An 18,871-nucleotide genomic window follows, 5' to 3' on the forward strand; every position below is an offset into this window, starting at 1 on the left:
GAGATGGCGCAAGCGGTCGCGACGCCAACTGCCACCAACGAACGAGCAGACGACGTTGAGAGCCGTCATATTTAGCGGACAAGGAACTGCAGTTCCTTGTTGTTACCGTGCCTGCTTTTGTTTCTGCGACTGTCGCCGCCTGCGGAACGCGCGCTGCTTTTGAGTCGAAAAGATTGACTGCTAAAGCTACGCTGGCTCTCGGCGCCGTATGCTCGTTCGTTGGCGGCGTTCGTTGCGCCATCTCTTGTGTCCCATGCGAAACAACGCCATGTTGTTTGAAGACCGGTGGCGTCGCTGCGTTTTCATAGGAGCTAAGCCTTTTTGTCTTTACTTTTTCCTCAGGTAAATTCACTCTTTGCAAATTTTACAAAAAAAAAAAAAAAAATGCACCATCTGTGGGCAACGCTGCACAAAGTCGTAGCGCGATAGGTTAGGGAACCGTAGAGTGCCTTCATACATACGCGCTTTTGCTTGAGTGGTGACATCTCAACCATTTTTCCGCCCAATCGTTTTTTATGCATTTTGAAGTGCGCGCAATCCGATGTCACTCAGCTCGAGCGCGTAGCTCTGGCTAATGCATAGACGCCATTTTACCGCCCAAGTCACGCACCGAGTGCGCGAGAGCGTCACGCGCTGGCACACTCAGTGCAACAATGGATGTCTTCACCCTGAGACAGACAGACATGTAGGCACCCTAGGGAACCGAATTTTCCGGTCGATTTAAAGAGCCTGTCGTCTCCTTGTATCACCCGGTAGTTTCCTCCGGCTCCTCGGGGCGGCGATAGTCGTCCACGCGAAATAATGACCATCGATCAAGAAAATTCTGTGTCAAGTCTGTGTAGCGTGCTAAACAGCTTCGCTGGTCATCTACATTTATTGTTAGTAACTCTATGGTTATCCAGCTTCCCAAATTAAAGTGGCTCAAGATTTTGTTTTAATTATTTTTTTATTTGAGTTCGCTAGGCAGCCACCAGGTGGCTTACAGCGACTTCAAAAACATGGCGGCGTGAGATGTCGTTTGCGCCAGTTCGCGCTGTATTTTACTTTTTGACGCGTTTAAACTAGCTTTCACACCTCGCGATTTTAACTTTTTAACTTCACTGACGCTTTCTGAAGCGCGTATAAGGGCGCGCTAAACCGGGTGGACGTAACGAACGTTCTCCAGCATCCTCCGTTGTCGCCGGCCGCAGTTCGCATGAGCATGTCGCTCAACCAATACATGCACCCCCGGAACGTTTTCCAGACCCCGCCCGACTTCAAGGACCTGGCCGTGCGGTACCCGGAGTTCCGCAAGCATGTCATCTACGACCTGAGCGGCAAGGTCCGCCTGGACTTCAAGAACCACGAGTCCCAGCGCGCGCTGTCCGGGACGCTGCTCAAGCACTACTTCGAGCTGGACGTGCACCTTCCGACAGACCGGCTGGTGCCCGCCGTGCCGCAGAGACTCAACTACGTGCTCTGGCTGGAGGACCTGCTCCGGCTGTTCCCGGACAAAGACAGCGGCGTGGGGATCGACATCGGTAAGGGCTCGTTCACACTTGCGGAAAACTCTTGACGCCGACCGAATTTACTGGACGGAAAACGACGGCGCCGTTCGCATTTGTTGCCACCCACCGTGTTCGCGCGGCTCCGGTCTCTTGCGGATATTAAGGTCACCGGATCCTGGGAATGTAGCGCCAAGCTCCCTGTATGGTTGCCATTTTGGTCCGTGAAATGAGCGATTTCTCCATGACGCCTCCGTTTTTGCTGAGGCGATCTAAATTCACTGGTGACGGGCAGCTTTATGGAGGCGTTTCTCGCATATCAAGATTTTGCTGTCCACACACCGGCGAAACAAGGGTACATCTTCGTACCACCACCACATGCTGTGTCGGTGCTTGGAGGCACTAAAAAATTAGTGTACTGTTTTAAAATACGCACGAAGTGCAATATAATTGTAAGAGATCTGTGGAGATGGGCATGATTGCATACTCACTACCAAACACGCTTATATTGGCGAGGAACGCTTCCGTACGGTGATGCTCCATGGTGATCTTTGCATGGCTGGTTTAAAACGACCCTCTGGAAGCTTATAAGATTTGAATGGACCGAGATGGCGATTTCCATGCAACATAAACAGATTAACCATTTGCCTTGCGAGGTTTATGTCGCCTGTATGTTAGTATCTGTTTGTGTCCAGCTAGCAGGTAGGGAAGGCAGTGGTGCTACTTTCCCAGGGTCCAGTGACTTTAGTGGATATCAGAGCAGACTGCCCTTGGCTCGAGTGGTGTTCGGAAACGTTACGAAACTCTACTTTACCTTAAAATAAAAGGAAAGTGTTACCGTTAAAAGTAACGCACATTACTTTTGCATTACTTTTTACAGCGGAGCTGTTAAAGGCTAGTTTCCCCAGTTTCGTGTCTGTCACAAACGTTCGTGGGCCAGTATGTAAATTAGTTGAAACAACATTAAAAAGACAAAGGCCACAGCTCATGTGCACACAAAAAAAAAAAAAAAAATGTTCGACCAGTTGACAGGCGCTAGGTCCACGCCTGGTGTAAAAGTGAGCAAGGGAGGCGACCACAGGGTAAAGGATAAAATCACAAAATATTTACTAACTTCAAACAACAATGAAAAGCTCTCGCCAAAAACCGCAGGCAACGTACGCTCGCGAACATACAGAAAAAGCCCGAAGAGTCGCTCAATACAAGCCGCAGACTCGAAGCGCACGGGCGCAACAAAAATCAAGTGATAATAAAAGTCTTATCTGCCAGATCGTCGGTGGTCCAGGAATTGGACGCCTCCTCTGTGGTCTTGGTCCAGTCCGTCGGACGATTTTCTCGGGCGCACTTTCTCACGCACTCACACTGCAACACTAGCACCACGCGGTACTTCACAGGAAACCAACAAAACTCGGGGAAGAACAATGACGTTCCAACGGCGGGCTCAAATCCCCGTCGTCTTCACGCCCGCTGGACGGGAGAGCAGCGTCTCCGACTGCTCTCAGGATTCCGTGCCTCTTTTCCCGCCAGTTCACTTCTATTTATAAGCAATAGCAGCATTCTGAAGACACTTCCGTTGACGAATCAGAACCGAGCTTCTTGGCTCCAATCAGAACTCTTAGTTTCGCAAATTTTTCCCTTTTTCCTTTTCGTTTTTCCAGGAGAAGAACAAACAACCAAGCAAACAAACAGAAAATTACTTTTACATTCCATCCAGCTTCAACAGCGTCGCTGGGAGGTTTTTTGGGGGACGTGGTCACCCGACACCCTCGGTTGGACGCGTAAAGAAAGCGGCCCTTCCGCTGACGAGCCAGACCCCCGACCGCCCCCCTTCGGCATCCCCGCATGGCGCGACCTCACACAAACCTCACACAAACAAAATAAACCTACGGTCCAGGGTGCGACGCCTACACAAAACGGCTTTAAAGTAAAGAAAACCAGGGTGCGGCAAGCTTCCCTTCCGTACATTCGGCATGGCCCAATAAAAGAATACACACACAGAAAGCCTTCAGTTCTCGGTACGCCGCGTACACAAGGCGGAGTAGAGATAAAGATCAAGTCCCCGACTCCCTGGTCGCTTCTTTTCGGGATACCCGGCCTATTCTGACATACCACCCCCACAAGAGAAATGCAGAAAAAAAAACGACAAAACAACATAAAAAAAAAAAGAAGAAATTTCGGCGATTCGTGACAGTGTCCATCACCAAATAAATGTCGACACAAAACTCTGGACAGCTACCGCCATCTATGAGCGGCAACGGCGACCAGACAACCGGCTGAACGGTTGTCTGGTTCTCGCTGTCGCTCATAGATGGCTGCAACCTTTCCAGCCTCTCCACTCTGGTGAAAACCAGAGTGGAAAAACTGAATTTCTCTAGGCGTCGTCCTAGAAGTCGTCCTCGAGGTCGTCTAGATGTCGTCCTCGAGGTCGTTTAGACGTCGTCTTTGAGGTCATCCTAGACGTCGTCCCAGAGGTTGTCCTAGGCGCCGACCTTGAGGTCGTCCTAGACATCGTCCCTGAGGTGGTCCTAGGCGTCGTTCCTGAGGTCGTCCTAGGCGTCGTCCCTGAGGTCGTCCTAGGCGGCGTCCTTGAGGTCGCCCAAGAAGTCCTTGAGGTCGCCCAAGAAGTCCTTGAGGTGGTCCTAGGCGTCATCCTCTAGGCAGCGTCCTTGAGGTTGTCCCACCATAGTAGAGCTTCGCTGTCTTCCTCCTTCACCAGAGTGGAAAGGCTGAAAGTTCTATTTATAAAATGACGGTAACAATTTTTTGTTTTTTTTTGCTGCAGCATTTTTTTACTTTGGGACAAAGGGCGTAGGCATTGGGGTTTTTTCGAAGTGGGACTTTTTGCATGGGGAAAGGACAAGCAAGATTTTGCAGGTAGTTGGAATGTAGTGCAATAATTAATGACTTTGTGCCTATACTTCGTTTCATTTAAGGGGCACTGACACCCCAAAGGTCGTATTCTTTTTATTGTCTAAAACAATGCAAATTGTAGTCATAGCCACGCAAAAAAATACCACATAACAAAAAAAAAAAAATTCTGCACGGCGCGCATGTGCCTTTTTATTTTTGCCGTTTTTCTCTCCCACTTCTCACCTCCTTGCTTCCTTTGATTTGTGATGCCCAAAAATCATGAAATTTAGAAGCTTTGTAGGCAACATTTCTATAACATTTAATAACGGCAATAGTAAAACATGTTTTTTAACGCAATTGTGATTGCACTACGGCCCTTTTTGAAATGCCAAAAATCGGAGTCTGGTGTGATGCCGCCTCCTGGATTTGTATCCTCCCTCGGAAAACATGCGGCGCTCGACACACAAAATAAAACCGGTTTTTCCTGGTCCGCCAGTCCACCGGTGCCCTTCTCACCCTCTCCTCACCTCCTCGCTTCGAGCTGCGGTGGCAATGTTTGGAGCGGAGGCGGGAAAGAAAGTCGACTTGCAGGTCTTTGCAATCTTTGACGTCACCGCACTGGTGCGCATCACGCGGGAACTTCAAATTCGGGATTTGGAAATTGTTTTTTTACTTCACAAATACTGAATTCCCAAGTTTCGAATTTCAAGGGTAATGTCTCGGCATCGTTTTCAATCGTTTCGGATAATAAAGAGAAATATGGTTTTGATGTATCAGTGCCCCTGACACGGCCGAAGCTACAAGCTAATGGGACCAGCCAAGCAGCATCAAAAGAGTGAGTCACTGGGTCTTGTTTATGATTGGTTCACCGATGGTAGATCACGTTCAGAACCATGACGGACACCATGATGGTGTATTTCTGACACTGTCGATTGGTCCCATCAGCTCGTAGTGTCAGCTGCGTCTGGGCTGTAGGTAAAACAAAATATGAAAGCACAAAAAAAAAAATTACTTTTTTTAGGTCTTGGGAAGAATATGAACGAGTAATTAACTACTAATACGCGTTATTCGAAATAAGTAGCGTAAGTATGTTCCTCGTTAGTGTCTTGAAAAAAGTAACGAGTACATTATTACGTTATAGAAAAAAGTAACGTGTTATTGGCAACGTCGTTACTTGTAACGTGTTGCCACCAACGCTGGTAGCGAGCCACCGACAAGCACTTGGCCGGTGCTTTGTGCACGAACACCGCAAGAACAAAATCTGGGTGGTCTTGATCAGACATCGGTTTCCCTGCACATAAGCAAGCTTCGGAACGGAGATTGACACGGAAGCCACACTTGCCTTCAAGAAAGTGTTTCTCGCACAAACGGTCGTTCGCGCAAGGCAACCATTATTTTCGATTCATGGACATCATCCAGTGTTGCGGAGTTGCCACTCCGGTGTTGGAATGATTCCGGGATCATTCCGCATTTTTGCGACCCCGGAATGGAATGGGCGGTAACGATGAGGGGGATGGAATGGGAATGGAATTAGATGCCTTTTGATCAGAATGGAATGGGGGCCCGGTTCTTTATTTATTTTTATTTTTAGGGGGGGGGGGGGGGGGCAGTGGTTACGTTTAGCTAAACGGAGCCAGTCAGCGAGTCAGTTGCTCAGAAAAAAAATGCGCGGGAAACTGCTAGCAATACAAAAAAACTACAAAAAACAAGCGTCAGAGCAAAGACCAAAGGGGGGAGGGGTTGGCGGTGGCGCCTTTCACGGACGCACAGACGACGGGCTTTACTGGTGTTACACGAAAGCGAAACAAGAAACCAAGCGCCAAGCAAAAGAAACGAAGGAAGCGGCAAAAAGAGAAGCCGCCATGCACAGCTCCTCATCGTGCTTCTTGTATTCCTTTTTTTTTTTTTCGCGACGGCATAGAGAATGCACGCGCGCTCACAGACTGAGATCTAAGGGCGACTCATAACTCGCACAGCCCTGATAGCTCGTTGACTCGCACGCCGCCGCAGAAAGATGATCAGTTATTGTTTTCTTGTAGTTCGAGAAGCGTTTAGCAGGTGGTCAACCCTGCTGCCTTCCACGTTCATTCGTGCGCACTCCTTTGAAGTGCGAAGTCTGGGTTTGCTTCGGCATTAAAACAAAGCGAGATTCACTTCTCACTTCTCCTCTTGCGCTTTGCTCCGACGCTTTTTTTTTTATATATACTGCAATTTTACGTGTAAGTCCGCCTTTTACTTGACCTTTGTTCCGATGCCTGTTTTCTTTGTTATATATTTTACATTCAAGTGGGTTGGGGTTACAGACAAGCTAGCGGATGCCCGCTCACTTCCTTTGAATTGAGTCTCTGCATACCTTTTTTCACCTTGCGATGGACCGCTGCGGACGCTTCAGGTCACCCCAGGCAATCCAGCACAGTGAGCTTAGTAAGATCAGTGCTTTTTTGAAGCATTTAGCTTTTTTTTTTTTTTTTGCAAGAGTCTATGCTTTTGACAATGTTAGCTTTATGCTGCTTATGCCGGAAACATTGCACAATGTAGCTGTCGAAGGCCAATTTTTACGTTTAGGAATTAGAGGAATGGAACGGGACAATTCAGCCATTCCAGGAGTGGGAATGGGCCCGGTGTCCCCTTTCCTAGGAGTTGAAAGGAATTGAATTATCGAAAACTCTAATTCCCGGAATGGAATTGGAATGGAATGGGGGTGCCCATTCCGCAACACTGATATCATCCACCTTCTGCGCCTTTGAGAGTCAGCCGGGAACTTGGGGAAACTCACTCCGCTACTTTTCCTGTACCTTTCGGTGCAATTAATGGCTACACAGCTTTGCAGCATGCTGAAATGCTATTACACCCGTGCAAAACGCGTGCCCTTCTGCCCACACCTCCCGGCTCCGGCGCGATCACAGCGCCGCCACAGCTTCATGACGTCAAGCCCGCGTGTCGGTCTATAAAGGGCGTCTCTAAACCGGCGTTTGCTAAAATGGACATTGGTAAAATGGATGCCTCTGGATTGTTAGATCGGCGTTTTACCACTGCACCAATTAGCGGGCAGATGCAGAGCTAGCTGTCTTTGCCTCTACCACGGTTGTCTCTAGTAACTGTTCGAAAGTGAACGCCCAATGCCGAGGTTTGCATTCGGCATTCAGTGTTTGCTTTTAAACAGTTTATGAGACAAAACTAGTCAAATCTAGGACGTGCCTACCATCACACAAGAAAGGACAGAGTTTAGAGTAAAACAACATGCTATAACAAAAGAAAAATAAAGAAAAACTGCAATGTCCACCACTAGTTCCGAAAGATGCAGCGGACACACGTTCTGTGTATACTGACTTTATTTATTTATATCGAGCATTTTCGTTGCGCGGCGTGAGTGGCCTTTTTTTGCCTCGGAAATTGGTCATTTTCGTGCGTGCAATAACATAAGTAATCAGTGGGAATAGCTGGCAGCCCTGTGAAATGACCTTACGCACAGGCCTTTGGGTTACTGAGAAGCAGACTTGTCTCACTGTTTTACCTTAGTTGCTTAGCTTGTTTCGGTCAGGATTGTGTCAAATGAACCATGCCCTGTATCGGTACGTTGATCTCGGGATCTCAGCAGGGTCAATCGGTTCATTGTAACAATTAACCAGGGGGACACTTGAAGTGCCAAAGCCTTGTATACAACACTCAGCTTGAAGAGCTCTGTCAGACCCGTACGACTACTTCTGTGTACAACTCGCACGCATTGGACTTCCACTCGCCGTGCAGTGGCTATGTGTCTTCATACTTTTATTCTATCGAGAAAGACTGGTCCCGGAGTGAAAGGCATAAATCAGGAGCTACTCTGTCAGTTTCATTGGTGATTGTGAAAGTAGATTTGATGCAAGGAGCTTAATAAAAAAAAAAAAAAAAAAAAAAACTCTTAGTCTAAATTTTTTTTTTTTTTTTTTTTTTATTGATTGAAGTTTTTTGAGGAAGGTGTTCCTTGCGATTCTGCCAGACGTGCTACGAGAAAGGAACCTCGCCGACCGCGTTTTTCCTCCCTGTGCAGGCACGGGAGCGTCATGCATTCTGCCCCTGTTGGGACACAAGCAGTGCGGGTGGTCCTTCACGGCCACGGAGACGGACCCTGTCAACCTGGCCCATGCGACGGAAAACGTGAAACGCAACAACCTCGAGAACCACATCAAAGGTAGGGCAAGAAGTGCACGTTGAAGCTGCATTTATTTATTTATTTGCAAAGACAACCAGTGGCACCGAAGCATCAGAGTGGGTACACCCCGTTAGTTATAATGAAAGAAAACTCGTTTGTGCAACATGAACAGGTAACAAATGAGTGAAAGGCGTTCATTAAACGCAAAGTCAAGTTAAAAGACGAGCAAGCTAAAAATTAGAATCTCTTTTCGAAAAAAGAGATTCCGCATTAGGACACAATCATACGGCGGAGATCTACTACCCGCCGTGTCTTCTCTCGGCACGTTAGAAATATGTTTGGCCGGGTGTGTGGCGTCACCCATAGATTTTGTGGAGTCCTTGATGGGATGAGACTAGCAGGACGCTTCCACCCCCGGCGCGAGCTTCCTTCCTTGATCATCATCATCATCATTACATGATTACGTGGTCATCATTACACAATGATGATGATCATCATCATTATGTAAGCCTCGAGTGTGCAGGCGCAGCAAGTGCATGGCGGAAGGCAACAAGTGCATGATGGAGGACGGGCATTCGAAAGAGACGCCGTGTTGTCCTTCTGTCACAGACTACGGCGATTAATTTTTTTTTGCTCGGGGCAATTTATTTTTTAAAAACCTTTGCAGCGAAGAGAGCCCGAAGATGCAGTTTCTTAATTGCGAGGAACCCCGAGGCTTGGGCAAAAGAGGGACAGCACAACAAATGCAAACTCCCAACACAAAGTTTGCACGTTTGTGCTGCCCTTCTTTTGCCTGAGGCTCGGGGTTCTTTCTAATTAGGTTCAGTTTACTCCAGCTCGTCTTGCACTTAGATTTGTTTGTGCAGTTTCTCCTGCTCTGTGTGCCATTGCTCACTTCTAATGGGGAGTAGATCGAAAAGTGGCGCTCCCTAGCGGCCGCCTTGGGAACTAACGCTGTGTGGCACACAAACCCTCCGACCGCAGTCAGTGGTGCATTCGCTACCATGGAAGAAGACGATGCAAGTCTCGTGAAGGATATGTAACACTAGTCTTTTCTCCTATATGCATCTTGATAGAAACAATCTAGTCCCCTCTTGTGTTCAATGTCATTGAAGGCCTTTTGGAAGGCAAAACATGCCCATGTGTGGTCACGTGCAGGTGTGCCGGGCCAGCCACATCGTATCGGTTGCACTCGCTGGACCAAGCGTGGCGAGTGCTGGCGTTGGTGTTGTTTTCCACACAGCGATTGTTTGTGGCAATGATGATGATAACGAAACTGCGCCCCCTATAGTTTGATCTCCTCGCCAATATGTTGTCTTCTACATTTTCACGGGCCACTGCTGCAGCCTCGTATAATATAACTGAGTTGGAACTGGTAAAGGAATAAAAAATAAAATGCCTCAGTCCACTCTAATGTTAGCACTGCAGACTTAATCGGATTATAAATAAACCGACAGAGAAAAAGAAAGATCAAAAATTTGCTAAAAAACCAAAAAACGAATGAAAAAAAAAAAAACAAGAAAAAAATTCTGGTGGTTTGAAAATTTATGGCTGTTGTTTAAATTAACTTGTGGTCATTCGGTTTTCCTCCTTCTATTGTTTCTTGGTCTTCCTTGTAGTTTCCTCTTTCTTTGTCTTTAAATTGTTGAGTATGCATCCCATAATTGCCGATCTCATCTCGGTGAAATATCAAATAAAACCGATTCCTTGCGCCAAATCCGGTTGAAAATGAACGCCGGAAGTCCCTGCCCCTTTCGCCGATTCCCGCCGTTGGCTCGGCCATTGCAGTGGTAGCCGTGGGGTCACTGCGGGAGGCTCACGAGGCTGTTGAGGGGGACTCGACGGCAGTAGACTTTGTCGTCTGCAACCCGCCCTTCTTCGGGAGCCCGGAGGAGGCAGATGCCCAGGGCCGCGCCGAGGAGCAGGGCCGCACCCCTCCGTCCTCGGACATGTCCGGGGCCGAGGAGGAGAAGGTGTGGCCTGCCGGGGGAGAGGTGGCCTTCGTGCGGGACGTCCTGCTCAAGGACAGCCTCGGACTCCGCGAGAAAGTCCGGTGGGTCTGGTTTCTAAAGTCCAGAAAACTGCAAATCATATTAGAGCGCAGCTCTTAGGCGCCTGTTTCCCGCTTGTGCAGCGTTGCCGTCGGTGTCGGCGTAACCGCATGGTGTATTATGGGAAACGTCCCATAATGCACCGCGCCAAAACGTCACGCGACGTTTCGGCGCGGTGCCGAAACGTCACCGTGACGCTTTGATGGAAATCACGTGTCCAAACATCCCCGTGACTTCCACCGAAACGTCACGAGACGTTTCGCGTTTCACGCATGAAAAAAGGAGGGGAGGAGGAGAGGGTACAGATGAGGAGGAGGGGCATACCCTCTCCTCAGTAGCCTCCCTTCCTCCTCCTCAAGAGCTGCGCTCTAAATTGGCGTTACAGGAAGTTGTAAACGTTTTTCATTTTTTTAAATATGTTAGTACTTACAGTTTTGATGCATACCAAAATGTTTGGACTGAACTGAGCACGGCGCGGTTCCCACCATGCTGTTTGCTGGTTACGCCCACTTTTCCTCTTACGCAAGAGGGAAAGGGTCTTCTCAGATGCTTTCAAGTATGCACCGGGGGAGTAGAAGGGTTCGAGCGGCCGTGGCACAACGTACGCAACAGTGTAAAATTGAGATGTAGCAACGCCGCCATTAAGGCGAAACCACCGACGTCCGAGAGGAAAGATTGGCTCTTTGGAGACAACTAAATATGGACCATAGGTGGCGATTGAGGGAGGCTGTGGTGGCTGTATCCAAAACCTCCAACATTGTTCTCGGCCTTTTCGCCAGATCAAATGTCAGTTAAAAGACCTTCTCGCTCCTATCTGTGCAGAGCTGTGATAACAAATCAAAGCGTCGCTTGGGCCGTGCCCGTCCCCTTATCCGGAACCTTTTTTGCCTGACGCTTGCCATGAGTGTAAGCTTTATAAAGTGAAAGCTCACCAAATATTTCATTCCTTTCCTTTGCTAGAGACAGTGTTGACTCACACAAATACTTAAATAACAAGCTCATACACAAGTATGAGCCCATTTGGACTGTTGCTTCTTCCTGGATCTTTTATTTAATGTTGCTTTTTTAATAGATACACTGGACTTTTATGGTTGTCTGTTGCAGCCTCTACACTGTCATGCTGGGAAAAAAGAGCAGTGTCAAGCAGGTCATGGCCGAGCTGAACGAGCAGGTGAAGTTGTGCCTTTCACTTACCACATTCATTGGGGAAAGTGAAAGCGGGGCAACTGAACACTAATTCAGTTTCCCCGCTACATTTACTGGGAAAATTGATATCACGGGATCTGACGTCACGTGACCTATACATACACCACTTCAATTTCCCGTCAAAATGAGGCAGGGAAATTGATGTCGCATGACCAGACGCGCAGTTGTGCATTGTGGCACAGGGGGTCACGCCATTGTTTCCTCTTCCAGGGGGTCAACTGCACGTCCACGGAATTCTGCCAGGGGAAGACGATGCGCTGGGGCGTGGCCTGGACCTTCTCGGATGCCGACCTCGCAAGCGTGAGCCGTTTCTCTAGTCTGGTCGTCAGTGCGTCGTCGTCCTCATGGCTGCGGGCGCACGCTCGGACGCGTTGCTCTGCCTTGCACCGCAGTGCCTGGAACTCGTCTTCAACTCTTGCGCTCACCGAAACTTCGTTTTGACCGTTCGACTTCCCTCCGGTGACAACTCAACTGCGTGATTATGTGGATTCCTGGCGGTGGCACGGCAGCAGAGGCGGGTGCGGCAGACATCCGTTCTGCTCCAGCTCGGGCCGCATTCTGCCAGTCGACAGAAACTTGGGTTGCCGCGGCGGAAACTAGGTCACCGCAATGCTGGCTACGCCTGCATTTGCTAGTCTTTTTCGTCGGATCCTCTGCGACCAACTCCAGGATTGCATAAACTCGTAGCGGAGAGGGTTCACAGGGTAACAATCGGCGACGTTGTGTCGAGATACGACTGCAAGTTACCATAAGAGCTTTGTATGCCTTGTTCTAGCCTATTCCTCGAATTGCAATAAAATAGGTAATTGGTATAACAATCCTTGGAGAGGGAAATAAAAAGTGGGGACAAAGAACAAACACAAATCTCCAAACACAGCTAGATAACTGGTGCGATACTGAAAAAATCTGCCTGGTCCTGGTATTGAACCAGGGACCTCTTCATTTCTAGGGGAGCACTCTACCAACTGAGCTATGCATTAATTGCATTAACACCATAATTGGTATGTTTATTTTAATTTTACACATGACTTGTAAACGAAAGGTACCACAGAAAACGGGCAGTGGAAGCACGGTGTGGTGTCACTTCTTTGGTTCTTGGTTTCTTTCGGCACTTTTCATTTATAACCCTCGACTTAGTTTTCACGTACAAAGCATGGATATACCCATAACTCTCTGCCGTTATTTTGACATAATTTCCCATAATTACTATAACTATTTGGATACGAGTAGTGTGCAGCTTATTAGCAAAACAAATAGTGTCCTATCAAACTTAAAAATTTGTTTAAAAAAAAAAAACTTCCTACATATAAATGCTAGCAAAAGCAAGGCTGTAATATTTCAGTTACCATCAAAAACTCGGCTTAACTAAACTCGGCTATCCATCCCCTCAAAATATTGTCCTGATATTAGTATTTTCTTTGTTGACCATGTAAAAACTCTCTGTGTAGTTTTTTATTATAACATGTCTATTAGCATATTGCGCACATTCGTAGTAAGCTTTCAGAAATATAGTAGGCGTCAGGGTTGGGCAGAAATACTCAAAAATGTATTTGGAAATACAAATACTGGGATACTTTAAAATAGAAGCTAAAATACTGATACTGAAATATATCTGTAAAAGTGTATCGCGATACGTATCGGAAATACATTCTAAATAGTGGCAAAAAGTATTTGGAAATACAAATACAGGAATACATTTTAGGGAGGCCAAAAATACAAATACAGAAATACTGATACTGCAATACATTTTTCAAATTTATTTGAGACCAAATTAGATGAAGCTTGAAGTTGGAAGTGGAAGTTTTTGATCCTGAAATTACTTTTCCGTAGGCTTGGCACTTTGCCTTGAAGGTAGTGATTTCGGACGACGAGGTGTCTTCAGTGGGCTTAGAAAAACGTTCCATCAAGGACTGACCGTGGTCCCTTCCCTGACATCCTGTCTGTCTGACGAGGGATGCGAAAATACTTCGACCTCTAAATAAATTCTCTGTCATCTGAAATCCCATCATCACGCCCCTGTCAAATAAGGACACCCCTATCAACATTTATCACATGACGTCACGGTGGAATAAACTAGTATTCTTTTTCTGTAGGTGTGGCCTTGAACATGGAACTTTAACACGCTGCTGTACGAAAGGACAATACATACTTTCGTTGTCGGTTACCTCGTTGAAGATCGTGCAGGATTTTCGAGAATGGTGGACCACCTGAAGCATCCTGGAACACATGTCTTATCTTCTGTTACGGTTGAAAAAACAATACGGTGGCATCCTTGTTGTGAAGATCCTTCCTTCTGACCCTCCGCCACCGACGCATGGATTGCAGTCATCAAGTTTCGCCTTGCATATTCCAAATAGAGACCTCGTGGATTGCGATCTGATATTGCCGGCAGAGGTGAGCTCTCCGAGAAACAGCGCGCTCGAGACGAGTCGCAGGTGTACGAAGTCTGGGTCGGCACAGCGAAGCCACGTCTGACCTCTTTTCTAGGTTTCGGATCACCAGAGCAGCGGGTCACTTTCACGTCGGCTGATAACGTACCCTTGAGCCGTGCAATATTATGGGCGCAGCCACAGACGCATTCGAATATCTGTTGAACTTCACTGCGCGAGTTATCCTACTATTTTAAGTCAACCACCGCCAGGCTCGTGCTGCAACGGACTGTGACTTAGCTTTGCCGAATGGGTGTACTGTGTACGCTAAGGCAAGAGAGACGGTTAGCAGCGGGCTTTGGATGCCGGTAAACAATGACTCAAGGAACCCTACCTAAGGACCTGCGGCGCAAGATGCTTTGACTCCACTCCTGGCACGCCACCTGGTTCGAGTCCCCGACCGAACAACAGTTCTCAGAAGAGAAAAGAGCAGGCATAGCAAAATAGTTTGGAGAATCGGAAGGAACCTTCGCCAGCATGGTACCGATACCCCAGCATCTCCTTGACCCTGGTGCCCTCAGAAGTAAAAAAAAAAAGTGTTCGGATTTTTTTTTCGGGGGGGGGGGAGTATTTCTCAAGAAACGTAACGAAATACATTTCACCCTGATTGTATCGCGATACAAAGAAACATTCAAAATGTATTTCGATACAGATACTGCTGAAAAAAATGTATCGCGATACTGAAATACAGATACGAAATGTATTCCTGAAATACTATCGCGATACATTTGTATCGCGATACTGCCCAACCCTGGTAGGCGTAATGAATGAATATAGAAACATTTTACCGATAAGTATAAAACTCAAAATTTATCAATTACTTTTCTATCCCAGGTTATATTATGCACATCTAGTGTGAGGTCAACTGGTGTAGCAAATTTAAATAAACTTAGTGTTACAAAAAAAAAAAAAGTTTTTTGAGCAGTAGATAATGTTTCTTCAACTTCCCCATCATTACCTCTATCTTATAAATAAATACTGAAAACGACTTACGACTTTTACGACTGTAAACAACTTTTAGGTCAAAGCTGAAGTTTTTGAATAATTCGCGGGTTCTAATTTTCGCGACGCGGTGGGATCTCAATATAAATTCTAATGTGTTTACATTTTACCGTAATTGTTCGCGGGACCCATTTTTCGCAAATTGTAGGCGATTCGCGAAAATTAGGTCCTTGCGAAAATTAAGTCGTTTACAGTAATTAATAGCCGATGTGTCAAAAAATTTATTCCCCACGAATAATATTAACATATCAGTCTGTCATAAAAGTTAAATTCTGGACTTTCCTAAACCTCGCTGACCTCCGTTTGTACACTTGAGTACATTAAACTCGTCAAAAACTACATCCGCGGCATATTCCCCAACCACACGCTAACTTGGGACGTCAAAGAGTTAAATATACACTGCCTGAGCTGCTAAATTATCTTGCTGCCATAGAAATTGATGTCATCTCACTAAACAAAACTGCCATATTTTAACATTGTATAATTTCGTACATCATCTATATAATTTTTTATATATTTTTTTTAATTTTTTATTTAAACTATTTAACTTTTTATTTAATTTATTTAATTAAAACAAAATAATAATTTTTTAAATATTTTTAGTAATGTAATTTTAGTGTCGTGCCGTCATGTCATCGTTTGCCTGCCTCTTAGGAGTATCAAGGGCTCGTCAAGCTGCATAAAAGCGGCTTTTTCCCTGGGTACTCCCCCATCGAAGTTTACCGGTTTTTTTCGGTGAATATGAAAGATACACCATCGGACACCGGATCAGATGATCCTTGTAGCTGTGATACTTGTGACCACTCAAAGAATAACGCACATATACATACGTGGTCTTTGCTGCAACTTCCGTCAGGACACACCTCAGAATCGCGGAATTCGCGAAGCATAATCTTCAGCGCGCTTTTTCCTTCCCATTCTGACGACGTGACTGTCCAAGGTGATGACCAAAAAAAACCAGCGGAACGAAAAAAAAAAAAAAAAAAAAAAATCCATTGTATTTATGTTTTCAACCACAGGGAAGTTTGAGAGAGGGTGTTAAGAAAGGTATTGACAGCTTTCCTTGATGTCCTTTGAGAGTGCATGAAGCGAAAAACCTTATATTAGCCCACATCTGAACTTTTTTTTTTTAGGACCAGGAACTTGACACACTCAGCCCGATCACAGAAAGGACACATGTGTCCCCTGAAAACCAATCCAAGACCTCTTTTGTTGCATGTTGAACCTTAAAAGAGGGCAATCATGAAGACGTCACACAATGTCGAACCTTGCAAAATCCTCTTTCTTTCTCCCCTCTTTCCGCCACCCACCTTGACGCGGTGCTAAAAAACTGACCTTTTTCGGTTAAAACCGAATTTCCAAAAATGGATTCGGCATACTTTTATCCACCCTATTTATAGAGTTACCCGCAACCGGTTCGTCTTGAGAGAGGGCGAGGCATTTTGATGTGCAGCAAAAACTGTTTCAGTTTCGAACAGCGTATAGCACAGCCTGTGACCAGGTTGCGGTATATGAAGGTGAGGCAAAAAGGGTCTGACGGGGATGCGTTTGCAGGCGCCTGGCACGAGACGTCTGAAGAGCAAGCCCCCTCTGGAGTTCACGCTGCCCCGGAAGCTGAAGGGGGTCAAGTACTGCGTGCCGGGGTTTTTTGTCAGGATCAAGGAGCTGCTGCAGGAAGTGCAGGTGAGAAAGGATGGTTGGGCCCACAGATTGGCAAAGACCTTCCCCTGGCTATGGGCACCTTCACTGTAGACTGGGGAGCAGGAGCTGAAAGGAAAACATAGCTGTCAGTTTCATGTTAACTTAATGATCATTTCTTTAAAAACAACTGTAACAGTAATAGCTGCATTTAAATTTGGAGGTGCGGGAGGCCACGGGGAAAGCTGCGCACATAACTGCTGAAGGTCTGTGAGAAAACCGCTAAGGCAGTCATATCCGCTCCCATCCTCGTTGGAAGCGTGTGGAATGCTAGCGAACAATGTTGGTTACAACAGACGATACAGCTTGTTTCCTTGCTTAATTTGCATGTTTTGTTTTGACTAAGCTGGTTTAGTCTAGCTTTCATTTATGCCTTTGGGTGCCCAACATTTATGTTGTTGTTAGCCCATATGCACTTAGCTTGTGGTCAAACAAAAGCAAAAATAGTTTAGTTCAACAACTGAAGGCATGTGGTTCTTTTTCGCGCATGTTTCAATATGAAACAGTGCTAGGGAGAGATAAGGGGAGGGAAGCTGTTGCTGTTTCCTCCGTCCAGTAGAGTCGAAGTCACGTTACCTCAATGACACAAAACATAGTTATTTAACTTTCTGAGACATGAGCTCAGCTGAATGGAGTAGGCAGCACCAGTTTTGAGGCTGCCAATCTTTCCAAAACAACCATTTATTTTTTTTCTTTCTCTCTGAGCTTAGCAGAACCCTTGGCCACAGAAAAATGGTTTTGATTTCGTTTTCTGCTCTTGATTCACATAACGACACATGCAGAAAATAAGGAAATAAAAGGTAGATTGACCAAGTACTCTCTTATTTATGGAAAATTGCAATGTACAAGGCCAGGAAAGCAGTTTATGCAATTTAATTAATTGACTGCCTCTGGGTTGACAGTGTTTTCCAGCTATTGAATTTGTTCAACATCTTATAAATGACGTTCACTACATTGAGTTTGGAAGGAACAAAAATGGAACGACTTAATGACCCAGACCATGCTTAAAGTCGTGACTTTGTTAAGCGCTGTTAATGGGCGGTTAAGAGGTTCCTTTTTTGTCCTGTATTACTCGCAAGTCTCGTTATTCGCAGGTGTTTTTTTAGTGTGAAGGGTATCAGATGGGGAAACTATCCTTTGTTTTTGCCACAGGTGCCCTTTGAGGTGATAGCAGACGGCAAAAACATGTGTCACCTGTGGGTCAAGGCAGAGAGCAACACCTGGTCGCACCAGCGGCGTAGACGCAGGGAGATGCAGCGCCTGCTGAAGGCACAGCAGCAACAGACACAGCCGGAGACAGCGTCAGAGCCACAGTCACAACCGGAGCCAGATTCTAAGCCAGATCCAGAGCTGCAGCAACAGCCGGAGGACAGTTGCACGGAAGAAGCCACGAAGAGGCGACTGTCAGAAGAGGCGCAGACGATAGGAGCGTCATGCAAGAAAGCTCGCACTGAAATTGACCCTGAAGTGCCTCAGCCAGGCGGCGAAGACCGTGCGAGCGCCAGAGAACAAGCAGCATATGACACAGAGGAGGTGATGGAGGTCGAAGCCAAAGAAGACGGGGGTCCAGTCAAGGACAGTCAGTCCTCCAAGGACACTCTCTTCCTGAGCTGTGACGTCCGCGTGCGAAGGACAGCGAACTCTGTCTACCTCCAGCTTCAGACGAGGGAGGGGGAACGTGAAAGCCTCCACCAGCTACTCCAGTATTTTAAGAATAAACTCACCTTCCTTTAGTGGTCTGTTGTCTGGCTTCCCTTGTTTATTTACGTCCAAAATGGAAAGCTTAGGAGACAGTGCTAGTGGACTGGTTGAAGAGCTTCACAAGTGTATCATGAGTCTTTAGAACTATAGGTGGCACTTCAATCGTGAAAAGTGATTGAATCCGGCTGAGCCCTTAGGATATAGCTACCGCCCGATCCAAAGGGCTCAGCCGGATTCATCCATTCATCCATCCTTCTTTATTGGCTGGTCTGTTTGATGGGATATCGACATCTGCCAAAAGAACGTCCTTGGCCAAAG

At 46.6% G+C, this 18,871-nt stretch overlaps 1 protein-coding gene across 1 annotated transcript; it reads left to right on the top strand.

The window, feature by feature from the left end:
* Positions 1-972: 972 nt before the first annotated feature.
* On the top strand, positions 973-18,589 carry LOC8030492 (U6 small nuclear RNA (adenine-(43)-N(6))-methyltransferase). The gene is made up of 7 exons (XM_029970313.3): positions 973-1,520; positions 8,365-8,505; positions 10,255-10,519; positions 11,622-11,688; positions 11,934-12,023; positions 16,709-16,837; positions 18,005-18,589. Exons 1-7 carry the CDS (start codon positions 1,196-1,198, stop codon positions 18,584-18,586), a joined length of 1,599 nt encoding a protein of 532 aa, XP_029826173.2. The 5' UTR covers positions 973-1,195; the 3' UTR covers positions 18,587-18,589.
* The last annotated feature ends 282 nt before the right edge of the window (positions 18,590-18,871 follow it).

The sequence above is a fragment of the Ixodes scapularis genome, unplaced genomic scaffold (assembly GCF_016920785.2).
Source record: "Ixodes scapularis isolate PalLabHiFi unplaced genomic scaffold, ASM1692078v2 PGA_scaffold1__304_contigs__length_218370807, whole genome shotgun sequence".
Taxonomy (NCBI): Eukaryota; Metazoa; Arthropoda; class Arachnida; order Ixodida; family Ixodidae; genus Ixodes; species Ixodes scapularis.

Coding starts and splice junctions, on each gene's coding strand:
- LOC8030492 (XM_029970313.3), top strand. CDS start 1,196: ATGAGCATGTCGCTCAACCAATACATGCACCCCCGGAACGTTTTCCAG. Junction 1,521..8,364: donor CGGCGTGGGGATCGACATCG/GTAAGGGCTCGT, acceptor CTCCCTGTGCAG/GCACGGGAGCGTCATGCATT. Junction 16,838..18,004: donor AGCTGCTGCAGGAAGTGCAG/GTGAGAAAGGAT, acceptor TTTTTGCCACAG/GTGCCCTTTGAGGTGATAGC.